This window comes from Genypterus blacodes, unplaced genomic scaffold (assembly GCF_046128005.1).
Source record: "Genypterus blacodes isolate CSIRO-AG114 ecotype Tasmania unplaced genomic scaffold, CSIRO-AGI_Gbla_v1 ptg000053l_1, whole genome shotgun sequence".
NCBI lineage: Eukaryota > Metazoa > Chordata > Actinopteri > Ophidiiformes > Ophidiidae > Genypterus > Genypterus blacodes.
This window is the reverse complement of record NW_027466865.1, coordinates 5,566,697-5,582,941: the sequence shown is the minus strand read 5'-3', so window position 1 is coordinate 5,582,941 and position 16,245 is coordinate 5,566,697. Positions and strand designations below refer to the sequence as shown.

At 43.3% G+C, this 16,245-nt stretch overlaps 1 protein-coding gene across 3 annotated transcripts; it reads left to right on the top strand.

Moving 5' to 3' along the window:
* Nucleotides 1–6,053: 6,053 nt before the first annotated feature.
* On the top strand, nucleotides 6,054–16,236 carry aifm3 (AIF family member 3). Of its 3 annotated transcripts, XM_076151031.1 has the most exons (20): nucleotides 6,054–6,084; nucleotides 8,872–9,082; nucleotides 9,410–9,519; nucleotides 9,590–9,699; nucleotides 9,806–9,850; nucleotides 9,931–10,027; nucleotides 10,817–10,929; nucleotides 11,388–11,474; nucleotides 11,647–11,738; nucleotides 11,871–12,001; nucleotides 12,114–12,229; nucleotides 12,759–12,830; nucleotides 13,052–13,115; nucleotides 13,229–13,305; nucleotides 13,385–13,502; nucleotides 13,631–13,729; nucleotides 13,911–13,986; nucleotides 14,091–14,195; nucleotides 14,885–14,905; nucleotides 15,058–16,236. In XM_076151031.1, exons 1-20 carry the CDS (start codon nucleotides 6,054–6,056, stop codon nucleotides 15,098–15,100), a joined length of 1,818 nt encoding a protein of 605 aa, XP_076007146.1. In that variant the 3' UTR covers nucleotides 15,101–16,236. The 3 variants fall into 3 exon arrangements, with proteins under 3 accessions (XP_076007146.1, XP_076007145.1, XP_076007144.1); XM_076151030.1 differs by lacking the exon at nucleotides 14,885–14,905; XM_076151029.1 differs by lacking the exon at nucleotides 14,885–14,905 and having other exon boundaries at nucleotides 6,054–6,093.
* Nucleotides 16,237–16,245: the final 9 nt, after the last annotated feature.

Sequence of the window (16,245 nt, the reverse complement as noted above, 5' to 3'; positions counted from 1 at the left end):
TGGCCTGAAGCATGACTTATTTCACTCCAAATATGCAGACACGTGTAAAGTTTGATTGTTCGATTTAGCAAACACACTGTTTAAGTTATATCATTTTGTTGGTTGGATATTACCTGTGTAAACAATGTGTGTGTGAGTGATCATTCTCTGCAAACGGGTCCAATGAACGACACAGGGCTCAGAGCTCATGCATGTTCTCTGGAAAATCAAACTGGGCGAGGAGAGGAAAGATGTTTTGAAGATTAGTAAACCAAGATTTCCCTGTTGCTTTTGCACTTACGGATGGCCAAAGTCCAACAGCGGGATGCTGAAAGGTAACATTTTGCCTTTTCATCCCTGTTAGATTTATACACAGAAATTGGAAGAATGCGTTGATATAAAGAACAAAGACTAAAGGGCAGAGAGAGAGAGAGAGCGAGCGAGCGAGAGAGAGAGCACAGACTGATCACACCACCAGGGAGGGAAAGATAATGAGGAACAGGTGAAACCAATCAGGGTGAGGCAGACAATCAAGACAGGTGGGAAACACACAAGGGCAGGAGGTGAAATGTCTGAAAGGGGAGGAGAGGAGAGTACAACCAAATAAAGCAGGGAATGATGAATGAATAATGTGATACAAATACATAAACCAGTAACCCTGGGGAAGCAGGGCAGGAAAAGACACGAAGTATATAGTTTCATGTAAATTTGAGTAGAAATGTCAAAGTTTAGACTCTTGTGCTCCTCTGTTTTGGAAAAATTAGCTCACCCTGAAAACGTATAATCTTTATCATTCCTAACCTTTAATCTTGCAACACGCCTCCTTAAATGACACTCACTATTGCTTTTTACGAGCTCTTTCTGCTCCCCCCTCGACTGAGAGTGGGACTTACTGCACTAACCAGCTGCACTTTTCTCCCTCTGCTGTGCGCTGCTTCTTGAGAGAACTGTGCCGTTTCCATAGTGTTCAGCACTGGTGTAAGTTCTCGCAGCGGCGTGCATGCACAATAAGGGAGCGAGCAGTGCGGCGAGGGGGCAGCCAGACCAAGCAGGGCAGCAGCAGCAGGGGGGGGGGGACTGCAAATCTTTGATCAGGCTTAACTGGCAAGTCAGGTCTTTGGCATCTGAGGGCGAGGCTGAAAAGGCTCTGAGCAGAAAAACAGAGCGCGTGTGAGAAGAGTGTGTGGACGTGTTTGCCTGTGGGAGACGAGGGAAGGGAGGAAGAGAGCAGGCAGCGGTGAGCGTTCATGCTGTGTTAGCATCCCCCTCAGCAACTCCATTAATACTGCACACAGCTGAGGAGCTGCCAAAGGTCCTCAGGAGGGAGAGAGAGAGAGAGAGAGAGAGAGCGAGAGAGAGCAACTCCCACACACACACACACACACACACACACACACCCCAGAGCCTCTGCTGCATCCAGAGCAGGGAAGAGGAAGCAGAGAGGAGGAGGAGGAGGCTACGGGACACACAGATTGGGGATACTCCAGCAGAGACACAGCCAATCCTGGAGAGGGACAGGGTTGCTCCGGGACTCCTGAGCTAATATGCTGCCGAGCTCTGCAGGGTAAACGGAGCAACGGGAGTCACACAGGATCTCAGTGCACCTGCTCCATGGTAAGCTCTTTATTCCTCCTGCTGTCAATACTATACCCACTTATCACTCTGATTGATTGGTGCCTCATATTGTGGCAGAATGTCATGTTCTGTGTGTAATCAGCTTGGATTTTGCCTGCGTTGGTGCACTACTGCTCATACACAGTGCAGCACTTCTCTGGAAGTCCAGTGACAGTTGTCAACACTGATCACAGTGAAACCAAATGAATGAAATAGCTGCACATGACTCTGGAAATCATGGTTTGTTTCCAATCAGTACCACTACACACATGAGGCAATGGTCCATATTAAATACTCATCTATAAGCTGCTAAAAGTGTTAAAAAGGGTCTTTCAAATACAGGAAAATATACCATTGCTGTTTAAATGTAAATGTCTGTCATTATACTTATCTGTGCATGTGTCTATTTCTCTGTGTGATGAGACAAGGTTCAATATGGGAGTAGTTTTTGCCCGTGGAATCGCAGCGTCCCTGTAGGAGTGTGCACCCCTCTGTCAGCCACAATTCTGGTTTTCCATGACATCATGGAGAAGTTGAAAGCGGCATGAAAATAACCTGATACAAGTGTGTAGTGCCTAGTGTAAATCGGCTTTAGAGAAGTTTTGATATACCGAATCCACACTTTGGGTCAACTTGAAGTACTTTGAAAGCGGCACTGTATGAATCGGCTCATTTAGTTGCTCCCTATGGAACTCTTTGGACATGTAAACCTGGCTGGCTGACAGGATAATCGTTTGTTTTCTTGAGCCACGTGGCATCTATGTGCTACTCGGCTTAACTACATGACCTCTGTAACCTGCCCACAGTAAAAACATGGTTCAAACATGGTTCAGCCAGTATGCAGAGTCCTTTTCAGTTATTTAGCAACGATTGTTTACTAATTTACGCCACACCCCTACACACTCACCCTACACACAGTGTGGAACCACGTGGAGCTGCTGTCCTTAGGCCTCCTTACCTACAGTATATCACTCCATCTTCAAGCAAACAAATACATGCATGCATTTTGTGACTGAACTTGCTCAGGGTGTAGGATGACCGCACTCATCAAAGACCTCTTCAAGGTTAATGTGATCAGTTTAATCAAGTATTTACTCTTTATAGTATAAGAACGATAAGTCAAACCCCCCTCAGCATCTCGAGGGCAGACTGGTGCCTCATTTGTTAGTTTTGTGCAATCAGGAGATGTTTGAGGCTTATCTTGTACTTATCCAACCTGGAGCGCTTGCACGCGTTGAGGGAAAGAGGCGTGGTCAAATATTAAGAGTGCAGGTGAACGGTGGTGAGCTCTCGCCCCCTTATCAGCTGGAGATCAGAGAGCCCTAATCGCTTACCACAGTCTAACATAGCAAATGTTTGAAGAAAACCATGTGGATGTTGCAGCATTGACTCCTGTTTGTCTTACTGTGTTCTGATATCTGAATGTGCATCATGAGAGGGGTTCAGTCTAGACGTATAGAGAATGACAGTTTCACCGATCAGCTAATGAGAGTCCCCACGAGTTGTCTTCATCTATGTGGGTTTCTGTCATTCAGATTGACCAACAGGCTCTTGGCACTCCACATTCCTGTTTTCCGTATAGATCAGCTCCCTCACCACCAATTCGCAGCTGCATTTGCTAATTCCCCCCCCCCCCCCCCCCCCCCCCCCCCCCAACATTCCAGTAACAGGTTTTACATTTGCGGGGAAATGAGTGAAACTGACAGCCTGTTTGCAGCAAGGATTATTAGCACTGCTTGGGGACAGGCCCAACAGTGAAAGACTGGGATCTGCGTCATATGTTGTGAGGACCAAATCTGCTTAACCTACTTTAGTTTTGCACAAAATATCTTGGACTTGCTTGAAGCCCAGGACAGCAGCTCTTTCTCATCCAATTTGTCGTTCAACAAAGTTTCAGCTCTACTGAATTATTAACATGGCAACATGTGAGAAAGCAGATGTCATGAGGACCAAAGTTCTCCTTAAAAATGATCTGATATTTTTCTGGAATTACCCATCACACAGTTGGCTGTGAATGTGAAATAAATGCTGGGAAAGACAAACGGTCACCATGGAGATTGAGAGAAGTATTGAACATCGTTGGGAAAGCCACTTTGAATTGGTAGCGTTTAAAGCTACAAGCTACTTATGATTAAACTGAGTTAAGCTGCAGCTAAGCACCTCTTTTAATAAAATAACTGGCTACACTACAAACTCCAGAAAAAATTTAGCTAACTACATTGAATATTGGGGCAATATTAAATATTTTTGCTATTTTACTTTCAAAGCAAACAACCAGGAGTCTGAAAATGAGAGATTACAACAACACCAAAAAAATACCAATTTCCTTCACGAATGGTCAGAATCATAGTTATGTGAAATCATCTTAGCACCATTAGGCTACACCAGGTGACTCAGATGAATGGTGTATGCTGGGATATGAGCAAGGCAGTAGTGTTGCGTTGAGATCAGTGTGCGTTCTAAACAAGCTTTTGAAGTTACTGGAAAAGCTACATTGGCTTGAAAATAGCTTAAGCTACCATCAAGCTGCTGGGGAAAAGTAGTTTAGTTAGTAGCTTAGTTAATTGTAGAATTACCTGGATGGTGTGTCCATCTTTGTTATCTGAAAAAAAGAGTATAAAGTAACGTTTAAATGTGGATAAGTAGTTACATCCACAATATTCAGAAAAACTTCAGTATCTAAATAATTGTTAGCATCATGTAGCTTTAATCAAACATAAAAAAAACTTATTTTATCTGAAGATAATTCCATTTCAGTGAACAAGTGAATGATTAAATATTACAGGCATACCACAAAAACGAAAAAATGGTCAGATCTGAAAAAAACCTTAACTGAAACAAATGCTTTTACTTTGAATAAAAATGTGTGAGAAAGAAGCAGAGTTGATTGAGACGTCAGCACAGACGCAGCCGCTCACTCCTGACAGTGACTCTACCCTAACAGGAGCTGTAGGGAGTCAGAGGAGATCTTTCCATTTCTCATTTGTTCTCTGGAACTTTTCTAAGCGCCGCTCCACTCAGCAGTCCACACACTTTTTTTTTTTTCAAGTTCAAGCACGTTAAGATGTGCTCAGAATATCAAGCAGTCCTTTTCTTGCACCTCAAAAGGATAATATGGTGATGGATTGCACTGTGTGGAGTGAGTCACCTGCCATCCAATGAGTGCTCACATTCATACCAGCCATTTAACTCTGTGTATTTACTGTATGTGTGTGTGTTGGTGAAATACCAGAGCTGGCAGAAATGTGTGGCCAACGTGGCAACAAAACAAGGGGGGATTTTGAAACTCAAGGGGCCCCTGATTCCCTTTAAAGCCCAGTGTGACGAGAAAGTTAATAGGTATTGGAGTGCTGTTAATATTTAACTGTTTCCCATGCAATATGCATGAACAAAGGTAACCGTGTGTGTGGAAATGTTCCCAATTAACACAATTACTTCCTTTTTAACAAACTAAAGCATGTTATACACACACACACACACGTACACAGAGAGAGAGTAAGAGAGAGAACGGTTTCTGCTCTCCACAGGCTTCTAATCCTTCCAAACAGTTAAGACCAATATCATCCATTTGATCCTTGTAAAAACAACCACACACACACACACACACACACACACACACACACACACACACACACACACACACACACACACACACACAGCAACTGACTGACTGACTGTGACTGATTAGAAAAAGCCTGGATCATAAACAAACGGATCACACTTTTGAGGTTTCTGATGTGAATGCTGAAGGTCAAACTACCTTCAAGACTCCAGCGAGCAAACAGAAGCTCAGGTGAGACAGTGGAGGCGTCGGATTACGTCACGACAACTACGCTCATATTAGACATCAGCAGAACAACAGACAAAACCTATTGGAGCTACATGTGTCCCTGGAATTGGTGCTCTGGGAAAAATATCACGTCTCTGTAGCGCCTCCTGCTGATGGAATCTGATTTGGGGAAAACCTTTGAGCCCCCAAAATACCACCATCTACCACAAGGGGGATAACAACCTCTCTTGTCAATCATGTCTCAGTTGTGGAGGCAGGACTGGGTGCAGCTGGATGTCTCTGTGGTTTCCAAAAAATTCATATACTGCACCAGCAGCAAGAGAATAAAATGAGCAGTGTTTCAGTTTCATTCACTTAAACACAGATCTCCAAACTTTCCTTCCTCAAATGAAGTCAAATAAGAAATGCTGTTCAACTTCATACCATCACATTTCACAAGATTACAGTATTTTGCTGGTTTCTGAGTATTTGTTGTGTTGCTGTGCCAGCTTACAGATGATGATGAGGAGCTGACGTGTGCGATGGCCATCCTGGACCTGCAGGTTCTCATACCCCCAGTTTGGTGTTATCTTTACCTCCCGACCAAGCACCCCAGCCCGACCGTCTGACCGCCCCCTCCCCCTCTCTCTCCCCTCCCTCTCCCTGGGTGTCCCTCAATCCTGGGCCCATCATGGGAGGATGCTTCTCCAAACCCAAGCCAGGTAAATTAAGTCGAAAACATCTCACCTGCAGAGAGTCAACCGAAACTAGTGTGAAAAATTCCTGCTTTTCTTGAGATTGCATCAGAGAAGTGTGGATTAAACCCTGTGGTGTGTGTTGTAAGCTGTTTGTATTGCTTCGCTCACCCCTGTAGATACAGGTTGCAACCCCAATGTGTCTAGAGCATCGATTATATATGTGTATGTTTTAATTAAAGTGCCTTTCATGTTCAGTTTTTGTCGACACTGTGCCGGAGAGGTGCTGATTTGATTTCTAAGAGTGAAGTTGTAGGACGATGTGGCAGGTTGACACATACTGTATATGACCAATGGGTCATATACAGTATGATTCATCAAGATGAATTACACTGACTACAAGGCGTTCTGCATGTGTTTGTTTTCCTTTTTCCGGTCTTAAATTTTGCTGCAATTGCCCTTCATTTATGTTAATAGGGGTGGACATGCAATCAATGGGATCCAATACAACACCACCATAAAATCCAGCATCAGAAATGAACGTGTGCTTGATATACTTAGGTAGCTTTTGTTGCAGATTCATTTTATTGGATCATATCGAATTTAGATCAAACAAAATCTTGTAGTGGGTGTATTCTGAGGAGAATGGTAATTGTGTTGTCAAAGCAAAGGCAGGAATATAAATTACAGTGAATATGTGGTTTTAAAAATATCAAGTGACAGTTTAAAAGCATTTATGCAACACACCTGCCGCCTCCACACGGCCCTGTTTGCTTCAGAGTGTTCAGTGGGGGAGGAATCTTAATCCTCACTGTGGCCTCTACAGTCAGCAGGAATACGCAGTGAGATATGAATAGCAGCATCTGACACAATGTTTAAACATTTCACACAAAGAACACGCAGTGAGCTGAGCAAGAGAAGAATCAAGCAGAATCAAGCGGTGACTGACAGACCTCTGGGGACTCGTCTGTCAAAGTGTGACCACCGATTTAATTATTCAAACGTCACATGGAAGTCTGTTAAGGTTGGACAGGATTCAAGAGCATTAGACAGATATACAGCAACTTTTCATAGTTCACAGATTCTCAAGAATATGTGCATTTGGACAAGTGCAGTTTAACAAGATTACTCAAAGTTCTCAACCAATTTTGACAAAACCAGGTTGAAAAGTGGGGCAGGATTCCAGGAACAACCCATTGAATTTCGGTGTCGATCTCAGATTTGAAGGTGCATCCAAGAGTGATCTTTAAAATGATCACTTAATATTGAAAGGCGTGTGTGACGGGTGTTGAGTGTGAAAAACCTGAAAAGTGTGACCCCCTTCTTTCCCCCAAGAAGCTACAAAAACATTGAGCCCAGACGCTTCTATAGGTTGACAGAGCCCAAAGTGGAGCAGGGATTGCAGCAGCAGAGCTCATGAATGTCGCATTGGGGCAGCAATGCAGTGAAGTGAGGGTGTCTGTTTAAACACACACACACACACACACACACACATCCTACTTGCTGTAATGTTGCTGCCTGTTAAATCAGGAGGCGACATTGCTGATGCGTGGCTCTGTTGTTTATGTAAACGCTCTGGAAGATTTATGTATAACTAAGGAGAATTGGCTTCTGAATAAAGATATACATTAGTGGGTCATAAATTTAAAATGAGGAAAGCTGTGATATTAGAACAAGACCATTAGACACATTGATCCCAAGCTTACATATAATCTCATATTTTAAAAGAATATAAGGTTATTATTATCGTATAGTTTATCCTACAATTATAGTGAATCCAGTGATATATGTGTGGAGCTAAACCCTCTTTGTGCCAATGCTGCAGCTCTACACCTGATAACGTTTAGTACATTATTTATGCTTAAATCAGTGTGTTGATCTCCCGTATAGCCACAGATATCAGGACGGAATCCAGAGATTCTCTGCAGCTCTGGAAAGTGTTCTCTTTGTGTTCTACTGCGATGGCAGTCACTGTTATGATTTTCCATTGATTTTAATTAAGACTTGCCCAGCAGGAGAAAATTCCAGCCAGATTACTGTTGTAAGAACCGGATGATCAGCACATTTTTCCAGCCAAACAGATAAAGCCTGCTGCAGTGAAAAGGGTTATACAACCATTCCTCAAATGTTCAGAAAATATAAAAGCTGCTGTGGTGCATCAGATGTCATCAAAGGGAAGCAGATATTTCCCAAAAGAGAGATGAAGATCCTCTCTTCTATCAGAGCCCTCACATCTACCCATGAAGGAAAGCAGCATCACTGAAATATTCATACTGCTGCCTAAGATTACATGACACTTACACTTTTACATCCAGATCTTCTATATTTATGGAAATTCCAATCTGATTATTACTCCATTGTGACTGCGACCAGTCGAGAGGTGAATTGGCCAAATGTAGATGTGCAGATACGCAGTTTGAACTGACAGCGTTCATGTTTGGCACCGTGCAGATATGACTGGCACTGATTTGCTTTAGTTTAGCTGAGAGGAAAGAAAGAAGAGAAACTGTCTCTGCAGTCGTCCTCTTCCTGCTCTGGTTTGGCTCAATTAGTCAGATTCGTCAGAGTCCATTGGTCCCAGAACTGCTGACGCTCTTCCTCTCCAACTCACACTTTTCAAATCAATAGCCCCCACATTTATAGTAATTACATTCACAAAAGACTGCAATTTACTAATGTTTGTTGGAATCAAAAAGTATATTCTACCACAGATATCCACCAAAAAGCTATACAGTATTATTTTGCTGGTAATATGAAGTAGAGCGAGATGTTGATGATAGATGATGATGATGATCAAGTGTATGTGTCTTGCAGTGGAAGTCAAAGTGGAACTCTCTCTCCTGGAAAAAGAAAAAGAGGTGGACGGGTTGTCACCTAATGGCAAAGCGAGTCCCTTTGCTGACTGCAGACCTAACGGCGCTCTGGGTCATGGCTCAGATGACGACTCCACTCCTCTACCCCTCTACAAGCCGCGGGACTATGTGGAGGCCTCTGTCTGTCATGTTAAAGATCTGGAAAATGGACAGTAAGAACATGACAGAGAACACACACCCTAACTGACCAGTAGGAGTCACTGGTGCCTCAACATGCACAATTTTGTGGAACGTAGAAGCGAGAGGCTGGAGCAAACCTGGAAGCAAAGCCACGTTTCTCTGTTGGTTGGAGAGTTTGTCACCACCTGAGTGGCTGACAACTGTATTTAGATGTGTGTGAATATAATGAAATATTGAAATACTGCGTAAACAAACATTTAAGACCAAGACATCTTTCCTCCTGCAAAACATCAAATCTATGCTCGGTGCGATGTGAGGGAACATTCATGCACAATTGTGCGTTTGTGTGTGTTTGACAGGATGCGAGAGGTTGACTTGGGAAGTGGAAGAGCTTTATTAATCAAAGAACACGGGGAGTTCTCAGCAATGGGCCACAAGTGTCCACACTATGGAGCACCTTTAGTCAAAGGTGAGTTAAGATTTAAATTTTCATTGATTCCTTCATTCATCTGAATAACCTTTCACCTCTATGGTTACAGGTGTCTTGTCAAAAGGTCATGTGCGCTGTCCCTGGCATGGCGCGTGTTTCAACATTGCAACAGGAGACATTGAGGAATTCCCAGGGCTGGACAGCCTGCCGACCTTCCAGGTGACCCTTCCTCACTGACGCTGTCTCTTTCACATTCCCTGCCTTATCATGTCGCTAAGCACCAGCCGGAAGTGAACACATCACTCTGTGTGTCTGTTTGCTCCAGGTCAGAGTTGAAAAGGACAAGGTGATCATTCGTGCGAACAAACAGGTAAAAAAAAGCTGTGGAGAAGTTGCACAGGCCAATAAATGGACCACATGACTGATGTGAGATCTTTCAAACATTTCCAGGCTCTTCAGACGCAGAAACGGTCAAAGGCCATGGCCCGATGTTCAGCAGTCATTAACTCCAGCACAGGCTTCAGCCATGTTTTAATCATCGGCTCAGGTCAGTGACATGTTGTACCTCTGTATTCACTCCCATGAATGGAGGAAGAAAAGGGCAGATTTTATTTTGCTTTCTTTAGATTGTGATGAGTTTTATCACTATTTTCGAACAAAACACATTATATGACAGAAAATTCTATAGAAGATACACAAAACCACATTTTTCCAATTATATAGATAACATTGGATATTTCAATGATATAATGACCGCTGATCTAAACATGTCAAGTAAATCAAGAACATCTCCTGTTACTCATATACTTATAATATACATTATAAAGGCAAAATCTGTATCAAATAAAAATCTTTATTTATTTTCACGACTGGAGGAGAGAGAGAAAACAAAAAAAAACAAAACAAGTTCATTAAGAGTGAATCCTTGTTCGTAAAGTTGAATGCAGTTACATCGTTTACCAGTAGAGGGAGCTCTAAGACAGCATAGGAGCCACACTGGAGGACTGCAGGAGGAAAGAGCATCCCAGTGTCCATAACCTGAGGAAACAAAACAAAGGCTCCAAATGAAGAGAGTGAAACAAGGAAAGAAATAAAAAGTTACGGTTTGAAGTTAATATAAAGGCACTTTTACGTAAGTCAGAGGAGTGGACAGAGGAAGAAACCAGCCTACAGCAACTCAAGCAGCCAGCACCCTTACTTTAGAGGAATTATTACTGATTACTTTTATTTACTTACCACTTTTATATGCAATAAAATGTGATAAGAAGCGATGAATACTTACAAGTCTGCTCCACACATTCCTCTGTTGATGGTGAGCCTGTGATTGTGCCCGCAGGTCCAGCTGGTCTGGTGTGTGCAGAGACGCTGAGGCAGGAGGGCTTCACAGATCGCATCGTCATGTGCACGACGGACAGACATCCTCCGTACGACAGGCCTAAACTGAGTAAGGTTTGTACACAGATCCAGAGCGCGTAACTAAGACCAGGAGGTGACGTAAGAGACTGCAGAGGCACCGCTTCTGTTCCTTTGTGCAAAAACAGGATGACGACTGCGCTTCACAACAACAAGAGGCTACGGAGAGGAATGGTTTGCACACGTTGCACAAGTTTAACGGCCAGGAACAGAATCAGGAGTCATGTATGCAGGAGCGCGTGGGCGCCTCAGATCTCTGTAGTGGCTGTTTGAAAAGCATCTGGATGTTTATGAGCCGTTGTCATAGTGATGAAAAGTAATGCTCAGTTTAAACTGTAAGTGAGTGACTGAATTTGTGTTATGTCATTGATTGTAAGTGAGTCAATTTGTGGTCCGCAGGGATTCAGGTTTAGTTGCATTGTTGATGTTGTTCATCTGAAGGTGGACAGTGTTTGTTTATTATTTTGTCGGTGCACTAACTGTCTCACCCTTAGTCCCTAGAGAGCACAGCAGAGCAGCTGAGGTTGCGCTCCTTGGATTTTCTGCAGAACCATGACATTGAATTGTTCACAGAGAAGGAGGTGAGAGTGTCATCTTATCATTAACCATGAATCCCTTTCAATTATTCATCCAATTCTGTAAAATGTAAAAATGTCACTTCTGACTTCACATGAAAAATCTAATTTGTCTTGGTTTAGTTTGAACAAAATATGTCCTTCACACTTTTGAACATCTCATTTACATTTGTTCCAGGTTGTGGCGGTAGATGTGAAAACACGATCTGTGACCTTTGAAGATGGTTTGAGGATGGAGTACAGGAAACTCTTCATCGCTACAGGAAGCAAGTAAGGACAAAAAAAAACAAGAAAACTTCCCAAACCGAACAGAACTGATTCACTGATGTTTTTGCCAATAAGCAGCTTAAGTTTGTAAATGTATAAGCTGATATTTGATTGCTGCCATTTTCTGCTCGAAAGGCCCAAACCGATGAGCTACAAAGGTAACGAGGTGAAGAACGTGTTTCACCTCAGGACGCCCGAGGACGCAAACAGCATCGCCAGCCTGGCCAACAACAAGAACGCCGTGATCGTAGGAACGTCTTTTGTCGGTGGGAAAAAGACATAATGGACTCTGATTCAACGTGATGCCTTAGATGTTGCTGTTCTTCAGATAGACGCAGATTGATGCATTTAATGTTGCTTCTTCGTTGGGGTTGGCAGGTATGGAGGTGGCTGCGGCTCTCACTGACAAGGCCCACTCTGTCTCCATCATCGGGATCGAGACGGTTCCCTTTAAAAAAGCTCTCGGGGAGAAAATGGGCAAGGCCATAATGAAGGTAGGGACGCACCCCTGGGAAATCAGGAGAGGAGCCACATCCCAAACACTCATCATCAGCACAACATGGCCACCGGTTAAAATGCAAATTTTCTCTGGTGATTTCTCTGGTGAACACCCCCACCGTAGATGTAAATGTGTTCTCATTAGCAGTAATCGATCTTTTAGAGACAAAGGAATTACTTGTATTGATGATGAAAGATTGAAGATTGGTAGAAGGGGCCAGGAATGATTAGAATTTTTCCATATTTATGTCACTTTCTTCTAAATGAACTAAAACTAATCTCGATGATAAACAAGAACGTGCAGACTTGTATCATGATCAAGGTGGATCCTGCCCTCCAGTGCTACAGCGGCGTCTCCATTAGCACAGCGGCCTCCTCAAAGCTCACAGCCCAGGGCACCCGGCTGGAGACCTGGGTTTTGTCCCCCTGGGGAGTAGTTTGGATGGGGCAAAGGCTGGACGGAGACGGAGACGTGGGGGCTGTCACTGCTTGCGCTCACTGTTGTTGTCGTCTCTTGTTTTGCAGCTGTACGAGGCAAACAGGGTGAAGTTCTACATGCTAAACGAGGTGTCGGAGATGATAGGCCATCATGGACAGGTATTCACAAAGTGAGAGAAACAGCATGACATGATGCTCAGCAGTGCCACCTTATGATGAAGATGATGTAATGACTTTTAGGAACTTGGAACGTTAAAGAAAGCTTGTAAAAAAAGGATTTTGAAGCACGTAGCAACGTTGCGACAGTAGAATTGACCTAACATTATGCGCAGATGTGTGAGCGGCTGTATACACATCTAGCATGTTTTTGTGTTCCACAGCTGAAAGAGGTGGTGCTGAAGAGCGGGAAGGTCCTGCGGGCAGATGTGTGCGTCATCGGAGCAGGTGAACCTTCAGGCCACTCTCTCCTCACTGTTGTCGGTTGGTTTCTGTGTGTGTGTGTCTGTTGTTTGTAGCTGAATGCGTGTTGAACCAGTTTGTTGTGCGTCTTTACTCAGGGAGTGTTCCTGCAACCGGCTTCCTGAAACAGAGTGGGATTCACATGGACTCCAAGGGCTTCATCACAGTCAACAAGGTATTTGAGACATCAACCCGTCGACCTCCAGAGTTTGAATCCCATATGTGGTTTATTCATTCCTCAACCTTCCCCCCAGACGATGCAGACCAACATCGACGGCGTCTTCGCTGGAGGAGATGTAGTGATGTTTCCTTTCCCGCCTCGCAACAACAAGAAGGTGAACATCCCTCACTGGCAGATGGCCCACGTGCACGGTGAGTGTGTCGCAGCTTCCTCACTCCGGCTGTTACGACGCCACGCGATCAATGATGATGACGATGTAGTGCTCATGCTTTAAGGGCGACACCTTTTTGTATGTTTTTGTTTTTTGCATCATTGACAGGAAGAGTGGCAGCGCTCGGCATGATGGGCAGAGCCGCCGAGATTAAAACTGTGCCCTACTTCTGGTCGGCCATGTTTGGGAAGACCATACGCTATGCGGGTACGTTTGGGGGGTCGGTCTAGTGGGCAGACATGCTGTCAGTCTGAAGCGTAAAGGAGAGAAATCACCACACAGCCATGTAGCTGCACAAATCAAGACAATGATCCCAGACCTGAACCTTAGTTGTTTTTGTTTTAATCCCAACTGTGTGTAAAATGTGTCTATATTCTTATTTGTGAAGGTTATGGTGATGGATTTGATGACGTCATTATACAAGGAGATTTGGATGAATTAAAATTTGTGGCATTTTATACCAGGTAGGTTTGAGCTGAGTAAGATTCTTGGTTAATTTTTATACAATATGGATTATTGTGATATTTGCGTGCTCGCTTTGATCCGGTCTGATCTCACCCGTCTGCAGGGGTGAGGAGGTGGTGGCTGTGGCCAGCATGAACTATGACCCCATTGTATCCCGGGTGGCAGAGGTCTTAGGATCTGGAAAGATGATTAAGAAGCGGGATGTGGAGTAAGTTATCTGGACACGCTTAACAAATGTGACTAACCAAACAAATCAGTGTGACAGGGAAAGAGTCACGGACCATGTGACTTTAATCACATGTCAAATATCATACAAGTTACTAATTTCAACAACACTGCTACACATGTGTTTCAGTAAACTGGTTTGTCTCATGGGAGTAGTCGGTCACATACAGAAAAATATAAAGTGATTTTAGGGAAAAGAATTGAACATTAACAACAAATCAAGATTTACTATTTCATTATTTGATTGCTTTTTAGTTTTTTAGTTTATTTGCTCATGGAAAAAAAATATATACAGAGAACATTAAGATAAATGGGCTTATTCACGACTTCTAACTTAACAATTGTGTCATGATATGTCAGATACTACATGACATTTATTCTGCAAGACTTAAAACTAGAACCAACATGAGCTCAGATGATAAAAGTCTGGCATACATCTGACTCGTCACGACACAACATGCAGAAAATAAAAGTTCAGGTTACAAGTGAGCACGGGGATCTGGTTTGTCTTGATCAGCTGTAATTCGAATGCTTTTGTGGGCTTTTCCATATTTAATTGTTGCTTGATGTGCTTATGATTGAGCTGTTGTGTTGTCCTCATGTTTCCGTTTGTATTTGACTCAACTGTCTGGTGTCTTTCACTTCAAATAACGCACACACACAAAAATGAAGGATGTTGGCACGACTGGGCAAGTACGGACAAATATAAGCTTCTCTTATTTCCTGATTTTAATAGTAATTACTTATATTGATAAGAAGCATGTGTGTGTGTGTGTTTGTGATGCGCGCGTGTGTGTGTGTGTGTGTGTCTCTGATGGATGTGTTTGATTCCCCTCGGGCTGCAGGACGGGAGATATTTCTTGGCTGATCGATAAAGGCTCTCAATGACTCAACGTCTGAAGATGGCACGGACGGGGCTGAGTCACCTCAATATGGACACCTATGGTGCTGACACGCTGAGCAGCTATCTCAGTCTGGACACACACACACACACACACAGGGGACAGGCTCTGAGCGTGGTGTCGAGTCCATTTGAGACGCGCTACGGAAACCACTGAAAGTCGCTTTTAATCCTGAGAGACACTTTAAAGTGACAGAGCCGTACAGGGTTTTTAACACACTCACACACTGTGTTGGCACTTTTACAAGAGAGCAATACTGGATTCAGCCTCTGCGCTGCTGCAAGATGTACCTACCTGTACACTTTGTTTATATAAAAAAAAGCCAGGGAGGGGCATCGGCATTTCTTATTTTGTACAAATAACATTGTATATAACTCTAATCCTGAATGCACTGTCTCCACAACAAGAACGCAACAGTTGAAACCACTTTTCTATGTCTTAAATAGCAGACTTGGTTGTATGTGTACACACAGCTCACACAGGCCTTGGAGCTGCATGGAATCACACACACACTCAAGAGTTCTCAGGCCAGAGGCTCAAAGCTCAAATTTGCAATGATACAAATGCATCATTATTTGCAGCCGATGCCTGAATGCGGCTTTCACCTACATGCATGCACACAAACACACACACACACACACAGCTTTAATTGAGAAGACATGACAATTTTTAGGACATACCTCCTTCTCGGTGTTGCCTTGCTAGTAGATTGCACAAATGAAACTCTTATTATCCTTTGATTACTTCCTAGTGCTTGCACAATAGATTCATTTATTTTCTAACACGTAGATGTCACTACTATAGATGGATGCAATAGTTGCTTGGGGTTCATTCTGATTGCCGTCACCTCCATAGGGACTTTGTTGTTGTTGTTACTAACTCAGGGAACTGAGGTTTGTGGCCTGGTGTTGGAGGTTCTTTTGCAAGCAGAAGTTGTTGCTTTAATTTCATTCCCAGTTCTTGTAAATTCACTGGATCTCCTGTTTTCATTTAGAAATGCTTGTTATGTACTTTGGGTTAGAAACGTTAGAGTTCATCCCCCTATGCACATCAAAAGCTTTGTTCCTTCCGACAGAGAAGCCTTGAACAGCATTTTTATAACAAACTTTGAAATAAAAGACATAGAACACA